We start from the raw sequence: 22,459 nt of genomic DNA on the forward strand, positions 1-22,459 counted from the left end.
CAGCACCATTGAGCATGTTAATCATGAAGCCCACCAGACTAGGATGTGTATTGAGAGCAGGTTGTAGAAGCTTGTGTTGGGTGATTACTCTGTGACAGGTTCCATCTTGTCATTCATGCTTTATAACATTTACATGAAACTGCCATATGAGGTCATATGTAAATTTGGACTGGGATGTCGTCAGTATGAAGACATCTCTCTCTTCCAGCAGGAAATCCTGGGGAAGTATGTGAAAGTCTTGAAATGCTATTTCCTGATGAACAAACTGAAACATACTTAGATAAGTCAGAAATATTCTTGACGGGGTTCTTACGACTTGGAACAAGGTGTCTAACCTGTTTTCAACAACAAAAATTTTTTTTTCCTTCCAGTAGCACCTTAAAGACCAACTAAGTTAGTTCTTGGTATGAGCTTTCGTGTGCATGCACACTTCTTCAGATACACTGAAACAGAAGTTGCCAGATCCTTCTATATAGTGAGAAGGTGGGGAGGGGTCACAAGACAGAGAAACCAGTAGGAGAACACTTCAATCTCCCAGGACATTCTATACAAGATCTCAAAGTAGCTGTATTACTACAAAGGAATTTCAGAAATAGACTGGAAAGAGAAGCTGCTGAATTGCAACTCATTACCAAACTTAAAACCATGGAGAGACCTGGTCTGAACAAAGACATTGGATTCTTATCTCATTATACATGACATAGCCATTTTTCACCTTCTCACCCCTTGCTTTTTCCTGTAAGACCTATTGCAGTCGTTAAGAGTCGTCAACAGGCTCATCACAGCTATCTGCCCATCACCCATTCCCACCACCCTTCTGAGTAATACCCCTCCCCACCTTCTCACTATATAGAAGGATCTGGCAACTTCTGTTTCAGTGTATCTGAAGAAGTGTGCATGCACACGAAAGCTCATACCAAGAACTAACTTAGTTGGTCTTTAAGGTGCTACTGGAAGGAAAAAAAATTTTTTTGTTTTGACTATGGCAGACCAACACAGCTACCTATCTGTAACTGTTTTCAACAGTGTATAATTTCTCTTGAAGAAACAAGTTCCCAGTTTGGTGTTGCAAATGTATTATTGTTATTAAATACAGAGGGGACAGTGGTGACCAGGAATATTTCTAAGCTTTTTTTAGGGAAGCTGTACCTTGCCACAGACTTTCATGCCCTGGTTACTTCCAGTTTGCACTACTGTCATAATTTCTGTGTGGGGCTCCCGTTGAAATCTGGATAGTTTGGAAATTTCAGTTGATACGAAATGCAAATGTGGGATTGCTGGCAGAGGTTAAGAATGGACTACAGGGGTGGGGAACATTTACAATACAACAAAGTGGGTCCTTGGGTCCCTATTCCCAATGGGTCATTTTGACAGGTGGGTGGGGCTGCCCACTTGTCAATCACTTATATCACCGTGATGTTGGGTGAACCATTTACCCTTCGCAGCACAGATGGAGTTCAAGCAGTGTTGCAAAGGGAAGATCCCAGCTGATCCAAGCTAGGCTTGAAGTACACGTTGATCAGTATTGACTTAAAGCCCCACTTTTGTTGGTTCCATTCAAACGCTTCCGTTAAGAGCTCCCAAGTGGAATCAGTGCCACTGAGGCTTCCATTTGCTGCCAAATTTAAAGGTGCCAGATACATGCCCTGCTTGCCAAGGAACAATCAGAAGTACATTTTAAGGCTCTCAATTGTTCCTTTGCAGCCACATACAGTGGTACCTCGGGTTACAGATGCTTCAGGTTACAGGCGCTTCAGGTTACAGACTCTGCTAACCCAGAAATAGTACCTCAAGTTAAGAACTTTTCTTCAGGATGAGAACAGAAATCACGTGACGGCGGGAGGCCCCATTAGCTAAAGTGGTAAATCAGGTTAAGAGCAGTTTCAGGTTAAGAACGGACCTCCAGAACGAATTAAGTTCTTAATCCGAGGTACCCTGTATTTACCTGCCCCCCCACCTGACACCATGTATGACATCATTTGTGGAGCATGTGAGCATGGTTTGAGGAAAACAGCCTTGTGTGACAAATTAGGACTCCTTCCAGGCCTAGCTAGGCCCATGGGCCAGAGGTTCCACAGTGCTAGACTACATTTTGCCAATTTTATATCTACTATACTTTACTAGCTGACCAAATGTTTCCCAGCTCAATTTAAGGTGCTGGCATTGGATATTACAACTCTAAACATGCCATTAATTTATTTATTTAATTAAATGTATTTGCAATTTGATTGTTTTGTTTTTGTTTTTTGTTTTTTAAATACCTCTAAGCGGTTTACAAAAGTATGAAATAAAAGATTAATATTCTCAATAATAAGAGTTAGAAACGAGTATTTAAAAGCATTGAAAGGATGATTAAAATCATCAGTAGCTGAAAAGAAATAAAACATATAAAACTTCTACATGCCTGGATCGAATTGCCTAAACTAAACAAAAATATTTTAAGCAGGCAATGAAACGAGTACAGTGAAGGCATCTATCAATAGGGTTTTCCAAAGTGTAGGTGCTGCCACACTAAAATATATTTCTTGTGAAACAAGTATCATGTGGCACCGGTAAATAGTGCCAGTTCTGCAGATTGAAGTGGTTGAGCGGGCATAAATGTGGTAAGGCAATCCCACAAGTAAACTGGTTTGGCACCAGGGACTCTATTATGGGAATAGCCTGTTCTTGTATGAACATGGTTGAGAACTTCCCTGTAGCTTCTAAAGCTCTTCTTTTCTCCCCTCAAGCAGAAAATAGGTGAGGACAAGGGAAGTGGCTTTTCCCACTGTGTCATTGAACTTACGGAATAGTAGCCCCAGAGATATCTGACCAAGGGCTGTTCTGTATATGTAGAACTGTAGGATCAAGTCCTTACTCTCTTCCCACTAAGTTAATTTTTTTTGTTGTTGTTAAAGGTGGTTGCCAAGCAGTTCCCCACCTTCCCAGGTATCTAATTGGCATTAATACAGTATTTTGTTTATACACTTATACTAGATTTTTGCCTCTTTCCTAAGACTCCACGTGAAATACTACTGCATGGGAACATTAAGTCCACCATTCTGAACTGATTTATGAAAATGGCTGATATTGATGTCTGGTGCTTATGTTATATTTTTTCGTCATCAAAGACAAAAAAATTGCATGATGATTAAAGAAAGAGCCATTTTTCCTTTTCAGTGAAGGGTGTTATAAAGTTGTTTATATGCTTAACTTAGGGCACATCTTTGCCAGAAGGCATAGGAATATGGATATGTGGTTTGTGCATTTATTTGGGCCAATAATGACTCCTCTTATTTCTAATTCATCTTACATGCAAAACTTCCGTTGTTTTATGTGTTCATGTGCCTTTGATGCTTTGACATCAGCTTAAAAGCTATTGAGTTCAACATTGGCAATCCCAATGATTTCATACAGCTCAGAGATTTGGGAATAGTGTGGCATCTGACTTCAGCTTCATTTGTCGTTTTCGTCTCAAAATAGCTCCGGATATTCTAAAAAGATGCTAGGAGCCATTAATGGGACTGAATGAGGGATAACAAAAAGAAACCCAATACAGGCAAGATGGTTGTGATGGCAGTGGGTGGTTCAGTTCATCCCAGAGGTACCAGTCACTTTTGTTTTGCTATAGGGCTGCATTCCCCTCCAAGGATGAGATTCATAGATAAATAGTGCTGATGATGAGAGATGAAGTTCCTAATAGACAAAATAAAAACTGACAAATTGCCAGGGGCATATGCCACCACCCAAGAATTCTCAAAGAACTCAAATGTGACATTGTTGATCTTCTAACAAATATCAGCCTCTGTACCTGAGGATTGGAAAGTAACCAATGTGTAGCCTGGGGGTAAAAAGCTGGGGGATGGGAATCCTGTAAATTACAGGCCAGTTAGGTAGCTTAACCTCTGTCCCAGGAAAACTGGTGGAAAGTATTATTAAAGATAAAGTAGCCAAGTACATAGAATAATAAGCCTTGCTTAAGTAGAGCCAGTGTTGATTCTGCTAGTGCAAGTCCCATCTCATATATCTATTAAGAGTTCTTTGAGAATGTTAGCCAAGCATGTTGATAGAAGTGATCTGGTTGACATAGTGTAGTTGGACTTTCAACAAGGTACCTCAGCAAAGGCTCCTGTGTAGTCTTAGCAGTCAAGGGATAAGAGAAGAGGTCCTCTTGTGGATCAGTAGCAGAAAGTTAAGTAGCAGAAAGCAGAGAGTAAGGAGCTTTGGAAGAAAGATGCAGAAAGTGTGCTACCCAAAGGATCAGTATGGGAACCTGTGCTTTTAAACTTCTTCATAAACAATTTAGAGTTAGTGGTAAGCAGTCAGGTGCCCTGAATTGTTCAGGGTCATTGAAACAAAAAGAGATTGTGAAGCACACCAAAAGAATCTCTCCAGACTGAGTGAATGGGCAGTAAAATTGCAAATGCAATTCAGTACAGTCATACCTCGGGTTACAGCCACTTCAGGTTGCGTTTTTTCGAGTTACGGACCGCCGAAACCCGGAATGGGTTTACTTCTAGGCTTTGGCGGCCGCGCATGCGCAGAAGCGCCAAATTCCAACCCGCACATGTGCAGACGCGGGTTTCGAATGCTGCAGGTTGCGAACGTGCATCCTGAATGGATCATGTTCGCATCCCGAGCATCCACTGTATACAGAAGTGTAGATTGATGCACATTGAGCGGGAGGGAATCTTAATGTCACATATGCACTCATGGGGTCTGAACTGTCAGTGACTGACCACAAATGAGACCTTAGGGTTATAGTAGATAGCCCTATGAAAATGTTAGCCCAATCTATGGCAGATGTTGATGGGAGTATCTGAAGAGCAGCTTGCTGTGGTCTTCACTGAGACCCCTGCTTTAGTTGTGTCAGCCTCAGCTGCAGGGTGAAACAGAAGGAAGAAAAGCCAAAACTACCCGCAAGGTACAGGTTCTTATATGCCTTTACTTGACTTCACAAACTGGAGAGATGTCCTACTTGGTGTTAAACGCCTAAGAATTGGAATGTTACAGATAGGTAGCCGTGTTGGTCTGCCATAGTCAAAACAAAAAAAAAAAAAATTCTTTCCAGTAGCACCTTAAAGACCAACTAAGTTAGTTCTTGGTATGAGCTTTCGTGTGCATGCACACTTCTTCAGATACACAGTGTATCTGAAGAAGTATCTGTGTATCTGAAGAAGTGTGCATGCACACGAAAGCTCATACCAAGAACTAACTTAGTTGGTCTTTAAGGTGCTACTGGAAAGAAAAATTTTTTTTTGTTTTAAGAATTGGAAGTCCTTCCTGATAAATCTTCACTTGATGCCTTCTCGTCATTCCTGCTGGTAGTGTTAAATGGTTTTATTCATGGTGGATTGATTTTTAATCAAGGTGATTTATATCATTTATCTGAATCTGCAGAAAGGGGATCATACTTGATATATGCATAAACAGTGGTGCGGATCTGATTACAAAACCTTGTTAATTTTAAAAACCAAATAATTACTTACACTGCCGTTTTTACAATCGGGCCTTGCCTATCTTTGCCATGCTGCGTATCTTCTGCATTCGTTCTTCCTCCTCCTATAGAAGGAATATGTTTAAAGTATTCCTGCATAGGGTCTTTCTCATGTCCAGCCTATTGATTTATTTGTCTAAAGAAATTTTTATCCCTTTCTTAAATTGAAAAAAGCTCCAAGAGTAGCTTACAGAGCAATAAAAAAAGACACCTTGTGAGGTGAAGCATAGGTGAAGTGGGAATATCTGCATCTGCACACTAGACATATTTCTATCTTTTATTCTTTCCAGTGTTGCTCTTTCTACTGCACTCTGCTTTGGGCCTGCCTCACCCACACAAAACAGACAAAAATGCCATGATAGGTGGAGTATTGAGTTATTGTTCAATTACTGAGGAGACTAGAGCATTAGATGAAAATAAAATGCTTTTGATTGTAGGCTAATGTATTAACTAATGTATCTGGTAGAAACATTAATTCAGTTTAGATATTACCTATAGGACCAATATGGATATTTACAGATTACTTAATATAATCCATATATAGATTATGTAATATTTAATTACTTAGTACCATTTAAAAGGAAATTTAGGGTGGAATCCAGTGTTGTGCAAATGAATTTCTGTCCCTCCACCTGAATTTCTCTCCTCCACCTGCATCCTCCAGAGACGTTGTCTCTAGAACAAAAATCTGTTTTGTTTTGCCCGAAGGAGACAGATGCAGTACAAAAATGGTTTAGATAACTTTTTAATGGGATCAAATATGTGGCAAGATTGCAAACTTCTGAAATGCACATAACTCAAGAAATGGTTATTATATCAGTTCTCTGCCTCAAAGCTGCTTTATGGAGCTAAACACCGTTTTGGGGCAGGGGTCCTGTGTGCTGAACAGGAACAACACAAAATCGCTATGTATACGCTGCTCTGGATTGTGGGCCATTGTCTTAAGTAACCAGACATTTTAAAAGTAAGGTATAAATTTCAGCTTGTCTATACTCCTTGGCCTATATGTAAATATTTATTATTCTCATAATTTCTGTTGATCCCAAGATGAGTTTTCTGTTACAAAAATCTAGACTCTTTAAAAAATGCAGTAAGGTACTCAAGCACAGGGTAATACAGTGCTTTCCAGTAATTATTTTATTTTATATTAATGACCAGCTACGTATTAAGCTGGGTGGCCTGAGGTGAAAAATTACCCTGCTGCCTTTTCTGCACTCTGTTTTAATAGTGGGCATTCAGTAATAAATACGCAGTTAAGTCAAATAGTTACCTTGAACATTTCCCAAGAGGTGCGATCTTGCCAGCAGAATGCCTCCAGCAAGTTGTGCGTACGTCACACCATAACCATCATATCTTAACTGGAAAATTAAGTGGAAACAGTTTTATACTGACCTCAGCCTTTTGCAGCAGTCAAAGTAGAGCAGCTTACATTAGTAGTTTCAACTGGGTTACTCCATCAATTAGTCCATCTGAATTTATAAATATGACATACCTTTTTTTAAATTGTCAACGTCATCAGTCACAAGGTTGAAGTTGATAGGGCATGAATGTGTAACAAATGAGTAGTGTGTTTTATTGGCGTACAGTGGTACCTCGGGTTAAGTACTTAATTCGTTCCAGAGGTCCATTCTTAACCTGAAACTGTTCTTAACCTGAAGCACCACTTTAGCTAATGGGGCCTCCTGCTGCTGCCGCGCCGCCGGAGCACGATTTCTGTTCTCATCCTGAAGCAAAGTTCTTAACCCGAGGAACTACTTCTGGGTTAGCGGAGTCTGTAACCTGAAGCGTATGTAACCTGAAGCATAAGTAACCTGAGGTACCACTGTATAGGTAAAGCAAGCCCCAGAGGCTCTGTGGTTTAGACCATAGCACCACCCACGTCTCTTGCCTTATCGGTATAAAGCCATATCAAAAAAGTGAAAGGATTAGCTACCATCATCCCTGGCCACCGTTGGTCATGCTGGCTAGGGCTGATGGGAGTTGGAGTCTGGAAGGTATTGTCTTCGCCACATCTGTTTCAGAACTCCACTTACATTTAAGTAGCACGGTTTGAACTGTTTTCTTCCAGTGAATTTATTCAAGTCACTGTTTTAAATGTGGGTTTTCAGCTCCCCAGAAGTAAATGGACAACACACTTACTGGTACAGAAACAAAATGTAATGCATGCACAGGCTATAATTTCATTTTCTTACATTGTATTGTGCCGTGTTTGTGTGTGTGATTTTAGGTAATCTTTTGCATCGGTTGACAGTTCAACTAGCAAAGTTGATGAGGAACTTCTCCATGCAAAATACTGATAATGTCACAAATTTAGATATGAGATTTGAATATATATGAAACCAAGGTTATCTTTAAGTTGCCAATTTTGATTCTTGAAACATTAGCACCCTTGGCTAGGGAGTGGGGATGATGGTAGATCTGAGCTGGGCCACTGTGGGATTTAGATTAGGAGTGGTGCCAGGACAGGATCTAGAGCGGAACCCAATGAGTGATGGGTAGAGACAGGGCAGAAAGAGGATTTTACTAGCTTTTCAGACCACAGTAATGGATGCTTAATGGAACATTGAGTGTGTTTTGTTTGGTGGGACCAATGCAATACTGGCTGTTTTGCAATGCATGAGATTTAATTTTCTGCCTTAAAGACTCATTTCTGCACATTATCTTGAACCCATGTAAGCTATACGTGTTTTAGTAACTTTTAATAGTTATGAGATTGCAGTGTAGCGTTCTGCTTGAAATTTTTCTTAAATTAACTCTTCATGTTAGCAGCCTTTATGCCAAATATTCCCCAAGGCTGTTGAAAATGGTGACAGCTAGGTGATGTGCAGTGAGGTGGATATAGTTAGGCATCTATTGTGGTCACTACTGTGGTCTGGAAGTTCCTTGCATATACACTGACATTTCAAGTAAATGTCCATTCAGGACCTAAATGGTTTCCAAATGTGTAAAGAGAATAAGGGTTATGGAATGCTGAGTCACATCTCTGTACAACTTAGTGTGGCCCAGGTTTGCTAGGATTGATGCACATTTTATTAAATGACCATTGCTTTTGCTGAAACTAATCAGGATCCTATATTTATATAGCAGATGGATGCAAGCTTGCATATGAAATGGGATTTGTTCATGTCTGATCAGTCATTTATAAAGTGACTCGAATTGGCTTTGTTTCTCAGTTAAAAATCCTACATTAGTTGGTAGTGAATATTAATTGGTCTGGTAACTTTCTTTAAAAAAAATGGAATTAAATGTAAATAAATGCCAGGTGAGAACGGGAGGCTGCATTTTGAATAATCAGAGGCCATTACACTGCTATCTAAAGTTTTTCATAGGGTTATTTCAGTTGACCAAACAAAGTACAAAATATGAAGTAGTACAAAATCGTAGCCTCCATAGAACCAGTTGCTTAAGTACATAATATGTATGTTATCACTAATGACCACAAAGTAAGTTGAGATTATTTTTGGATTTTAGATCAGAATGTCCCAGTTTTATCACACTGGCATTCGTGAATCACCATCCTGGATTTTGTCTGCAAGTTTTGCCTGCAAAACAGAAAAATATTATGTCAGTGGTTCATATGAACAAATGGAATTGGAGTAATTTTGTGTTTCACTAAAAAGAGGAGTCCATATACAAAGGAAAGCAATTCATAATAGGAAGCAATTTCCAGCAAAAAGGTCTGAGGCCAAAGAGTTTTGATCATAGAGGGCTTTTAAGTCAAGATGGGCAAAAGCTGTGCAATGTAGTGGGGGGGGGGCTTTTCCTGAGAATTCCCCAAAACTAAAAAAAACACCACAGTTCAGAAAAGTTCCTGTAACATTTCTAGCCTCTACCATACACCCATTTCCCCCAACATTAATAAATTGCATTGGGGAGGGGGAAGTTGCCTCTGAGAGTCAAGTTCTCAGCTCCCTCCAGTCAAGCTTTCTGAGCATGCTTAAACCCTCCATTGTTCACAAGGAATGAATCAGGTGGCGTAAAGAACTACTCTTCCCAGTGTCAGCAGTGTAGGCTCACAGGTGTGGCCAGAATTTTTTCATGCAACGTGAGAAATGACTTTGATCATGGGTAGGCAACCTAAGGCCCGGGGTCCGGATCCGGCCCAATCGCCTTCTAAATCCGGCCCATGGACGGTCCGGGAATCAGCGTGTTTTTATATGAGTGGAATATGTCCTTTTATTTAAAATGCATCTCTGGGTTATTTGTGGGGCATAGGAATTTGTTCTCCCACCAAAAAAAATATAGTCCGGCCCCCAACAAGGTCTGAGGGACAGTGGACCGGCCCCCTGCTGAAAACATTTGCTGACTCCTGACTTAAATGAAGTCACCCTCAGCTTAACTTTGGTAAATGTAGTTTTGTGGTGTTATTTTGATTTTGCTGTGGTTTTTTTTTCTTGTTTAATTCCTGTTGGTCAGTGAGTAAAAAAGGAATAAACTTGAGCAATAAATGTAAGGATATTTTTTATTTAATTCCACAGCTTCCATAGTTCACGTCTGCAGGAATTGCAGGCTTTGACTTTGCTGCTGTCTTCTCCTAGTACCCACCCCTGATTCCAGCCAGCCTTTCACAAATTAAGTATGGGAATAGGAGGGAGTGAGAAAAGGGGCAGATGAAATGACATTTATCAGCTGAGATGAGATGGGGAGGTTGATGGGTTTATTTGTATTGGCTAGGGAATTTTCGAACACAGACATGCACACAACACCTGTTCTGAAATCCTTCTTCATTCCTACTTTACGCATCTGGAATTTATAACAGAGGGTTTTTCCTTAATTGAAATTAGTAGGGTAACGCTTAAAAGGCACTTGTGTTTTGGGGGTTGTGGTCTGTTTGTAAAAGGTTATGTCTGGCCATTTAGGTGTCTGTTTCCACAGTAGTTCTTGTGGATAAGGTGGCACAGTGCGGAACAGACAGAAGAGTATTCACACTTAGCAAACAAACCTCAAACTGTCTTTGTCAATATTGCTGGTTGGGTGGTCTGTAGAATCTTAAGAACGTTATGATTTATTTGCCGTTTCTGTTCGTGTTACGCACTTCAGTAGGATATTTATATGTTTGTAGAAATATTAAATTTAAAGAAATAAACACATTAATAGGGTGCATTTCTGCCTTAAAATTGTATTGACATAATCCTTACACCCCCCCACCAATGGATGCTGTTCTGATCTGACTCCCTGAGAGGCTATATTAGAATAGGTGATGATTTACTGCAGAGGGTAAATAAAATTCTTTTTAAAAAAGAAAACAAAAATGCAGGTTTGATATGTGCCCTTTCTTAGTAAAATTGAGGTTACAATAATTAACATAGTAGTGAATTTTCCATATTTGTTTTTTTAACAATTTCAAAATTAGAACATATACAGACTTCTTGGCTAAGATCAAGTTTGAAAAGCTAGATTCTTTGGAAATATTTTGTTGGGTAGTTACTCAGTTTCGGATCCTGGCTTGTTCTCAGACTATATTTAAAAACTAACCACAGTTCCGCAGGTTCAGACATCATTAGGAATTTTGGGAAGTTAAAACTGAAAGCAGATGCTTTTCATTTCCTGGTGCACAAAACTTGGGGGTAGGGTTGAGTACATATACCTGAGGTTCACTGTGGCTTGTTCATGTAGCTTGAAGCTATTGTACATGATACTTAGTATTACGTGGGAACTGGGTCTGTCTCTCGCTCACCTGCTATTTACCAGAGTGAAGACAAGGAGGCACCTAGCTCTTTGTATTTAAAAATGTAATACATTTTGCAAACCATTTTGTTGGGTTGTTTTAAAGCAAAGTAGGCCTGTATGCCCACTTCTTTTGTCCCATAAATTGTACTTGAAAAAATGAAAGTTAAGATTATATGACAGGTTTAAATTAATTAATTAATTTAAAAATTGTCCAGCACCTTAGAGACCAACTAAGCACACGAAAGCTTATACCCAGAACAAACTTAGTTGGTCTCAATTTTTTTATTTTTATTTCGACTCAGTCAGACCAACATGGCTACCTACCTGAATCTATGACAGGTTTGTTTGAGGTAGGATTTGGAAAGGGACCATATTGTAAGGGCAGGATGACTGGGAGCAAGAGGTGTAGGTTCTGTAACTTCAGTGATTTTTATCAGTCATAACTTGTACATTTTTCAACCTTGTGTGCATTTATTTTAAGTGACAGTGACATATATTCAACTCTCTGCCCCTCATTGAAAAGATTAACATAAATTCACACCTGATTGATAGGATCATTGTTCTAATGCAAGAGGATCTCTGCAATAGGGCCAGTGTGGTGGAGGACACACTAATGGATTTCATATCCCTTAAGCCATGACTTATGCTAAACCTGTTGGTTTGCTCCAGGCGCAAGTCTTTAAAACCTTGGTTTCAAAGCTTAGTTAAAATGGGAACCTTGTTCAGCATGAACTGTAGTTAAGGTAAGGGGCTGGGAGAGGCATACTTTTATGTCCTGACCAGGATGTTAAAAGGGTGAAATAAGAATTTTGAAGTGCTTGACACACTCAAACTGTTGTCTACAAATTACTCCATTTCGTGTTCTAAAACGATGTCCACAGATGAACTCTATTTTGGGGCTCTCAACAGGGTAAAAAAGAAATGAGCATGCTGCATGTTTCTATGTGTATGAGTTGCAGAACCCCATAACTTCTCAGGGGTAGGGAACTTCAGACTTGGGAGCTGAATATAGCCTTTCAATGCTTCCAAGGCTTGAGACTCTTGAGATTCTCCTAGACACACCCTAAAGTCTTTTTACTAGGCTGGCACACATCCTTGAGCTCAAATAATGCCTTTTGCTTGACTGCATGAAGAATAGAATGGTGTGTGTAGAAATTAGCTTTCGTGTTGTTTAGTCGTTTAGTCGTGTCCGACTTTGTGACCCCATGGACAGGGCACGCCAGGCACTCCTGTCTTCCACTGCCTCCCGCAGTTTGGTCAAACTCATGCTGGTAGCCTTGAGAACACTGTCCAACCATCTCGTCCTCTGTCATCCCCTTCTCCTTGTGCCCTCAATCTTTCCCAACATCAGGGTCTTTTCCAGGGAGTCTTCCCTTCTCATGAGGTGGCCAAAGTATTGGAGCCTCAGCTTCAGGATCTGTCCTTACAGTGAGCACTCAGGGCTGATTTCCTTCAGAATGGAGAGGTTTGATCTTCTTGTAGTCCAAAAGCTTATGCAAAAGTAAAACTTAGATTTGTTGCTCTGCCCACATTTGTCTTTGGCCTCACCTACCGCGGGCATGTGGCTCTCAGAAGGGAATGTGGCCATTGGACTGAAAACTTTCCTCCTCCCTGTTTTAAATGGATCATTGTTGAGGTGCAGGACATTTCACTTCCAGTATGACAGCTAATGGGATTTGATTTCAGCTTGCCTCTTGGGAATAGTTTTATCAGACGCAGCAGGTTTTTAAGAATTTTCACGATAAAAAGCTCTTAAAGCAAACATGCATTTATCTTGATTTCGACTCTTGGATATCAAGGAAGTTTTAATGCTGTGATCTTTGACACAGCTTAAATGCAACTTCTTTTTTGAAGCTATTTGGAATTGTAACTTGTTTTTCTCTGGTGTCTCAAAGAAACTTCAGTGACCTTCCTGACAAACTGACGAAGGCTTCTTTTTAGTCCTTCTAAAACAGTCAAAACAAGAGTCTGATCACAATTGTAACAACTTGCATGGTCCCAGTGGGATTGAAGTTTATTCTAGAGCTCAGTTAGGTCAAAGCATTCTTTGGAAAGCATTTAAAATAAGTTTATGTGGCTGCACCTCAGAACTTGAATTAAAGAAAGATTGAGTGATACTTAAAAGTGTATGGAAATGTCTGAGATAAGAATATAAACCACTGGATAAATGTGACTCTTATAGTTCATTTCTTGCCATTTTGCCTAGTATTAAAATCAAGCAGCTTCTAGGATATATACAGCTGTGCCCATGGACAGTGCCAGGTTTTCTGCTTTTAGATGAACTCCCCACTTCTGACCCCCTCCCAATCAATAAGTTGGGCTGCCTGTTGTTACTTTTAAAGTACCTTGCATATTTCTCTGATCAAATGTTCAGCCTTTTTTAAAAAACAAGACCAGCAAAATAAATTTTAAAAGTTGAAAATTTGTTTTGCAGGAAGGGTTGGGTTTGGATTATCACAAAGCTCAGCTAAGCAGCGCTGTGCATGCCCTCTTTCCCCCTTAAAACCTGTGGAACAGATTACTTCTGAACTGTATATCAAGTTTTGTATTTCTGCTCAAATTGGGGCAAACCACAAGCCTTGTGTGTCTGTAGCCACCCTTAAATGCTTTGTGTAAAAAGAGATGTTGGTGACTTAAAAAGAATAAACTTTATATTTTAAAACATTTTATATTAATGGTCCCTTCCTAATTTAGAAGGATGGAAGCACAATCTGGCAATGTTTTTGAACAGTAATAATTTTAAGAATAGTGAGTAAGATTCAACTAAGTTACTGCTTGAGCAGGATAAGGTCCACTTACATAAAAGGACTCCATCTCCTACACTGCACCTCCATGCCCTCAAAATCTGCTATAAATGGTTGAGGGGATGCCCAAAGCAGGTTTGGGGGAACGCACAAGGAAAGAAGAATGGGGAAGGTTCTGTTTTGTGAGCAGAGTTCGTTTCACACACTCACACCCCACTTAGTGCTACGTTGAATTTCAACCAGTGTTTCCTCTGTTGTACATTGCTTAAGTCAGCAACTAAAGATTTTCTACACTTGTATAAAGTAGTTCAGTTTATCATTGTTACTGATTTGGACAGGTTATTGGTTGAACTCTTGATGTAGGAAACATGGGGCATCATTGTCGTGGAAAAATGTACACTTAGTAAATATTACAAAATGAAGTTATACGTTCATTGCTGTAATAAGACTCTTTGTTTACCGAACATGCCATAGGGCCATGGTAACACAGACAGAAATAGGGACTTGAGTGCTCCTGTGTTAAAGACAATGATGACTACCTAGCAGCTTGTCAATTGCAGGAATTTTGCACCACTTTGAAATACATCATCACTTAATTGGCTTATCAGTAACTTGGAAGTCCACTAAACATTTGAACTTTGTTACATATCTTTGGATGCAAAGTCTTCTAACAGGGCCAGGTAATAGCTGGGAGCGTATGACACTCTGCTCAAGAATCACCACTGTCTCCATGTAACTGCTGCTTTTTGTGCCGTACATGCCTTGAATTGAGCCACCTTAAAGCTCCTATTATCCTTAACCATTGACAATGCTGGCTGGAGTTGGAGTGCCACACGTTAGGCATTCCTGCTTTTGAGAGTTGATACTACTCATCATAGCAAGGGTGTAGGTAGTGAATTGTTGGATAGATTTGCACCTAGTGTTATGCACTCATTATTAATAATAATTGGGGTTCAAAAAGCACACAGCTGTTTTTGAGCATGCCTCTTTGCACTGTGTATTGGGCAAGCTTCACATCCATATGATAACATTACCGACTAGAAAAATTACTGGTGTCTTCATTACAATCGATTTTTTAGTTGTCCAACAAAGTCCTTCATTAAAACTTGCACTGCAAGGCAATTTATTCCATTACTAGACTGTTGTAGGCTCAGACCAAGTCTTAGCCTCATATGAGGGCCAAGGTCTTTAGGTATGATTTGATGTGCTAAATCCAATGAAGTAAATGAAAGTTGGGAGAGCACAATTAAAATTACTTTCTTTCAAATGGGTTAAGAAAGTGGAGAATAGTTTCATAAATTCAGCAAACTAAGAAAGAGCAGCCGGAAAACCTTTTTAATTTTGACAGGTACTGTACATAACGTCTTTTGGCTGGTGTGGAATGTTGTATTGACTTTTCTTTCTAGCCACGCTAAGGAGAATTTATGCTTCTCAAAGGGTTATGTTTAAGCATAAAAGTGAGTACAAAATAATAGATCTGTTATATAATCAAGGTGTACAGGCTTCAAAACAGACCATTGTCAATTAATAGGAATATTATTGGGACCACAGTGGTGAAGGAAAAGCATAATTAACAGCATAATCCTGTATATGTCTACTTAGAAGTAAGTCTGACTGAGTTCAGTGAGGATTACTCTCAGGTTATAGGGTTGCTCTCTTGATGTTTTTGGATTGGTGGGTATCATGCACTGAGGTCTATAGGGAGATGCAGGGTGGCTTTTGTAGAACGGTGGTTTTAATCCATAATACTGAACAGATCACACAATAATACATCCCATTAAGCAAAACTTTGGCTTAGAAGGAATACACAGCAGCTTTGCTCCCACTTGCCGCTGTACTATGCTCAGCATGTCATTCAAATCTGGGCTTGAGGTTAAGCTCTCTCCAGATGAACTACAAGCTTGTAAACCAAGGTTAGTTCAGATAAATGATACTTTAATATTAAGAACGTTTTAGCTTTCAGATAATAATATTGAACATGTTTGCTTACTCCCCTGGATTTGTCAGGAGAGTTAGCATTATGTTCTGAATTAAGAGCCATCACTTTAAGTACTGGGAAATACTCTTTGTAATAGATCAGCAGAAAAGAGGGTGCTTAATAATCAGGGCAAAATATGTTTCTAAACTAAAGAGTTGAATTACCATTAAGCTAAATGCTGAACCCAAAGTAAAACAATAAGGAGCTCCTGATAGAGGGGTGCCTTGGAAGGAAGCAGTCTAGGCCTAAAGACTCCATACAATCCCTACTTTTTACGGGAATTCCCAACCACCTAAAGAATGTATACTGTGTAGAACACTTATTAGCTTTGGGGGATGACAGCAAGTATTTCCTCTTTCATAATGACATGGTGTCTCCAGAATGCAATTTTGGTCCTGAATTTTAGTGTTTTCAAGGTGACAAGGGTAACCAGATATATGCATATTTCGTCTAATCTACTTGTGAGTTCAGCTTCTTTCACTGTATATAATGGCTATCTTTGTGCCATGTTGCCTTCTGCTTCCTTCACCCTAGTTGTGATGATTGACATCTCTGTAGGTCTGGTTCTTCCTCCGCCTCAATAACAATAGTTGCAGCTCTTCCATGATAACGCAGCAGCTGGAGGCTTAAGAGTTAGGCAGCTAGTTTTTGGCCTAGGTACATACTATACAGATTCAGTTTGCAAAAGAATATGCCTTTTCAGTAGCTGGGGAACTCATGTTGCACTCATGTCCTGCTGGTGGACTTCCCAGAGGCATCTGAATGGACACTCTGGGAACAGAATGTACTAGGCTTAGGTATTTAGGATTTCACTAGATCTTACAGCATTTGTGTGTCAGTGCAAGCTCTTTAGTTCTTAGCTTTTTCCACTTTTGAAGCTGCAGATGGGTTTTTCTTTCCTCCAGAAAGTGGTTGCACACACTCATTAGTGTGAATGTAAGTAAATTTTATCAGTCTTGCACTTGTGTTTGTTAAACTGTTTCCTGCACTCTGTGCACTAGTTTGATTAAAAGTAAGGTAGAAATAGGAACACCTTTCAGTACTTTTGGCACCCGTATTCTTTCATGGAAGTATCCTCCTTGCCATCGTACGTTGCCATTAAACTCCTTTACAGTGCAATAACCTGGCTTCTGAAGTTAAGTGAGTTAGTATTTTGACCATATATTTTTTAAAAAAAATTGAATTGTGAAAGGAACTGATTCTAATTATAAAATAAATACAAGTCAGTAACATTTAATCCAGGAATGGGGAACGTGTGGCTAGATTACAGCTCCCATCATCACCTATCATAGGCTATTCTGGTTGGGGCTGATGGGCTCTCCATTCTCTTTTAGTATTGTGAGGGCTATAGGCAAAGCAATACACTGGCTTTTCTTTTTTTAAGAATAACCCAGCCACAGTCTGGATTGATCACAGGATCTAAAAGAATGTTGTACTAGGAAACACCCAAGAGTTCTATAATACATGTTCATTCTTAATAATTCAAAGCAAATGTGATGTGCCATATCATGCTGTAGACATCTTTAGTATCCATTTGTGTGCATTTCCATGAATGTGCACTAGGTTTAAGATGCCTTCATCCCTTACTCAGATACTTCTATAGACTCAGGAAATCTAGTTGCAGAATAACCTTTTGGTTTCACTTTTTGGAATGTGAATATTTGAAGAGAAGTATTTCTACACACCTTTTCTACTCCTGCAAGCTACCATAGCAGAAATGTTTAGAGCAGAGCGCATTTTTATTTGCTCCTGATATTTTATTGCTGGCAATAATTATTTGTAGCTTCTTACTGTATACAATAATTTTGCATTGGTACAACCAGAAATGATCTCAAAGAGCCTGCCTGACTACATGAAGAAACTTTTATTCTGTCTGTGTGGGAGCCAGTGATAATTTTCTCTGTCCCAAACTCTCCTACAAGATTGAGAGAATTTTTTCTCTTACTCGGAGGGGAGTTGTATGGAAAACCAATGCTGGGATGGCTTGTGCCGCATAACTGGGATGCTTATGGAAAATCCCCCCCCCCAGTCCCCACTGCCCAGGCCTTAGCCAATCTCTGCTTGCCTCCGCCCATCAAGGGGCCACCCACTCTTCTCACCCGTTAGTTGTCACCCCAGCACAAACCAATTGAGAGACAGGATTTCCTCTGTGGGACCAACCCCACGTAGCCAGTGTCGACCCTTTCAATTGGATTTGTAGAAAGAACATGAAGATGAAAATGGAAGAGAATGGCCGTTGCGAGGAGCGACTTTCCTTTGGAACTTGCAGTTCATGGGCCGCGTGTTGGACCACCCTGAGCTAAACCATGGTTTGGCTTAGCATTACGTGCAAACCCAGGTTCATGTTTTGTCTCCCCCAAACAAACTAGGAGCAATATGTCAAGAACAAATGCCCTTCATTGACTTGGGGTGAGACAGACCATGAGCTCAGGTTGGCACACACCAAATTTTGTCCTAAGCTCCTGGCAGCTCAGCAGCAGCATCAGGGGCAAAGTGAAGCAGCTGCAATTTTCTAAATAACCACCAGCACATTTACTCATTCACACTCTGTCATAGTTTGGCTTACATGTGAACTAGGCCAATGTGTGTATTTTTGTCAGTTGAACAACTGTGGAGTCCCTGTTTAGGAACTTATCCCTGGAGTTTCTGATACCCAAAGCAGTGTAAGTGATTTCCTTAATCTTAAGACAATGCAACTTTGTTAGGTTGTTTCAGATATATTACAAGAAACATGCGTTTGAAATCAGAATCCATTCCTCAACTCTTTTATATCCCGCTCCCCGCCAAACTTAGATTTGGTGTCTAGCAGCTGGCTGGCTAGATGATTTATTGAAGATTATTTTTCTTGATAGAAGTTCTTTGACTTTTGTTTTCCTCTTCAAAGCTATCTCTCCATGATCTAGAAATTTAATTTGTTATTTTCTTGGTTACAGGGAGAAAAAAATGAAAATTCAGGATATTAAAAACAATATTAAAGAAGCTATAGAGGTAAGTCTACAAGATTTTCCTGGTTGCTTTGAACTAAAATTTTAACCCGTCACTTTCTGATAACATTTTATCTCTTTTCCTACAGACAATAGTGACAGCAATGGGAAACCTGGCACCTCCAGTTGAACTAGCCAATCCAGAGAATCAGTTTCGAATTGACTATATATTAAACTTAGCAAGCCAGATAGATTTTGACTTCCCACCAGTAAGTATAAATTCTTATTTGCAACAGGCTTACGTTGCATTGGTTTTTTGTTTTCATTTCTTATCAGTGCTGATTTCTTGCAAGGATAGAGTGCAGTGAAGTGAGTTTCCCAATGCATATAGTTCTCTATTATGATCCCAAATATTCATGAGTCGGTTGGCCAAGTTACTGATATAACAGTGTTGAGGTATCATATGAGCTACTATCCCTTCTGTATACTTATAGAAATCATCATCAGCCTATAGTCAGGGCGGTGTTGGTTGGACATTGGAAAGTGAAGTGCAATATATATATATATTTGTCTCCAGTGGAGTTAAAGGCAGTATGGTAAATGAAGTTCAGGAGTACATTTAAAGTGGATGGGCCATGCCGTTAATACGCAGTAAATGCAATCAGGCAAAATCCTAGTCGATTTCTCTGTGGCCCTTGATTTTGTAAATATGTTTTCTGCCACCAAGTGACAGGTGCTGATTTTCTTAGTAGTAGTAGTTTGAAATACTTATTTCACGTATACACTTAGTATTGAGAAATAGGCAACTAAATTGATGAAATCTTATGCTGCGGACTCAGAGTTAGGGACATGTTTATTTTATTTTATTTTATTTTTTTAATAATTTTTATTAACTGGCCAATCACATCAAATTAAATCACATCACATAAATTCCAAATTACAAAGCCAAATTTTTAAATTTTGTTGGGGGAACCCATACTTCAAGATCCAAAGGGGGATTCAGATCATCTTCTTATTACTGCGATCAGTCCAAACAAAATTCATAATTCTATCCAGTCTTATCTTGGTGTTTCCACATCATATCTTGTTCATATAATTTCTATTTTTCCTTTACGATCTCTTCTGTTAGTCTCCTTAAGCCGATAAGCAAAATAATAATCCTGTGTGGATTTCCCGTTCCTCCACTAAGTCCAGATGGTTTCCATATATCTCCTTCGTAGATAACATCGCTCTTTCCATCATAAATTTGGCATTTGTCGCTCTTAAGTCCCACCGAGAAGTTGATCCACGATATGTAAACAACTCTATTTCTCTCTTTCTCCTCCCAGACCCAAGAGCTCCAACAATGCCTCCCAAAATGGCGACGGCATTTTTAACTGCGTCATTCCAAAACTCTTAGCTTTCCAGCTTCATCTTGAAACATTGCTTTGGTTCGAAAGTTTATCTCCACACAGCCTTAAATCCACAGCTTAAGTCCTTAGTTTCTGACTCATTAGGGGAGGGGATCAGAGTTAGGGACATGTTTAGAACTGCTCAAGAAATCCATAGATAAGCTGAGATTTGAAACTGGACCTAAGTTCAGCTATCATATGTTGTTATTATTGTAAAGCAGTTTAAAATATTGGCTGTGTTTGTACATAACTCTTAAGCTGTAGCTTGCTGTCTCCTAGAAGAGCAAACAAACCATAGTTTGCTTCTCCAAAGCTTAGTTACTCCTGCCTACTCTTTGCTGCCGGCCTGACATCCTGTACTGGCATTGCCTCACCTTGTTACTAGCTCCTGGTTGTGCAAACAGGCCAGGGAAATCTTCTCATAAGTTTTCAGCCATTCCTGTTATGCCCTGAGTCAAGCTAATTTCCCCCCACCCCACCCGCATCACAGAAACACCAAGTGTACCCTCAATAATCAAATTCCTTAGCTCTATTCTACTGCTCTAATGGAGTGATTGACTTTTACAGGTTTTCTGCTAGTATCTTTTTGTGTTGTATTGAAAGATCGGTGTTTTGTTCCTGTGAAGAGTTAATTATTTTTGCTGTAAGAAGGTTTAGCAGTCAGGATAGCCAAGTGTATATGAATTAGTCAGTTGACATAAATGATCATTAAAAATTTCCCCCTCTCCTTGTAGAGCAACTGGGTCTAACTTGTGAGGGGCAACTTGTCATGGAGGAATTGGGAGAATGGAGAAGAGAGAGCTTGTTGTCAGGCAGATTTAAGAGTGAGGACATCTTTGGGGGGGGGGGACAGTCTGGTGAACAGTTTTGGTTTTTTTCAGCTGCTTATGCCAGTGTAGCTTAGTGAGTATTAGGTCGCCAAACAAACCATGGTTAAGGAAAGTTGTTTCCTTCTGAGTTATTGTGAAACCATAGTTAAAACAAGCGTCAATTTGTAACTCAATAACAAATCATCGCTTCACATTGTGATTTATTACCAGAAAACAAACTGTAGTTTGCTGGCTGTGCATATATGTATAGGAGTTAGACTCCTTAAAATTTTACTCTCAAATTCCTTATAAATAAGGATAAGAGATAAGAAGATCTGAACAATCAGCTGGGCACAGCTCAATACTAATATGCCTTCTGTCTAAGAATGAATTCCCTCTCCCTCCTGTTTGTGATCAGCTGTATTTTTTGCCTCTTTAGTGGAGTAGGAGAGCTGGGGAAAAATCACATCTGGCAGCCAATGTTGGTTTCAGATAGTGAAGGAATAGGTTTCAATAGTACATGGGTAGAGAGGTCTAAGAAGCCCGGGACACAAATTTTCCTGGCCCTCTAGTGGCTGTGGTCTAGGAGGCTTAGTTTAATAGTAATAATAAAAATTTTATTATTTATACCCTGCCCATCTGGCTGGGTTTCCCCAGCCATTCCCCAGTTCAGTCAGAATCAAGTACAGTGGTGCCTCGCAAGACGAAATTAATTCGTTCTGCGAGTTTTTTCATCTTGCGAATTTTTCGTCTTGTGAAGCACGGTCAAGTCGCAACTACACCTCTTCAAGCGGTTTTAAGAAAAAGGAAACAAACTTGCAAGACATTTTCGTCTTGCGAAGCAAGCCCATAGGGAAATTCGTCTTGCGAAGCAACTCAAAAAACGAAAAACTCTTTCGTCTTGCGAGTTTTTCGTCTTCCGAGGCATTCGTCTTGCGAGGTACCACTGTATACACTTCTAGAGTTAATACTAAATACATTTTAAAAAGGTAAAGGACTCCTGACAGTTAAGTCCAGTCGCAGACGACTCTGGAGTTGTGGCACTCATCTCGCTTTACAGGCTGAGGAAACCGGCGTTTTTCTGCAGACAGTTTTTCCAGGTCATGTGGCTAGCATGACTAAGCCGCTTCTGGCGCAATGGAACACCGAAACCAGAGCAGCACAAGGAAATGCCATTTACCTTCCTAACGGAGCGGTACCTCTTTATCTACTCACACTTTTTTTGGTGTGCTTTCGAATTGCTAGGTTGGCAGGAACTGGGACCGAGCAACGGGAGCTCACCGCGTTGCGGGGATTCGAACCGCCGACCTTCTGATCAGCAAGCCCAAGAGGCTCAGTGGTTTAGACCACAGCACTACCCACGTCCCCACTAAATATATTACTTCTGGGAAATGAGCCCCCATAGCGACTAGAGGGCTGTGAAAATCTGTGACCCGGGCTTTTTAGACTCATGTAGGATGCGGGTGG

At 39.9% G+C, this 22,459-nt stretch overlaps 1 protein-coding gene across 7 annotated transcripts in view; it reads left to right on the forward strand.

The window, feature by feature from the left end:
• Positions 1-22,459, forward strand: part of GNAS (GNAS complex locus) — a 180,376-nt gene that overhangs the window by 95,468 nt on the left and 62,449 nt on the right. For all 7 annotated transcript variants that reach the window (XM_083618942.1, XM_083618941.1, XM_083618943.1 and 4 more), the window contains exons 3-4: positions 18,802-18,856; positions 18,942-19,061. In XM_083618942.1, coding sequence (XP_083475068.1) covers positions 18,802-18,856; positions 18,942-19,061 — 175 coding nt within the window. The remainder of the gene's footprint in view (positions 1-18,801; positions 18,857-18,941; positions 19,062-22,459) is intronic.

The sequence above is a fragment of the Podarcis filfolensis genome (genome assembly GCF_964270895.1).
Source record: "Podarcis filfolensis genome assembly, chromosome: 6".
Classification (NCBI taxonomy): Eukaryota; Metazoa; Chordata; class Lepidosauria; order Squamata; family Lacertidae; genus Podarcis; species Podarcis filfolensis.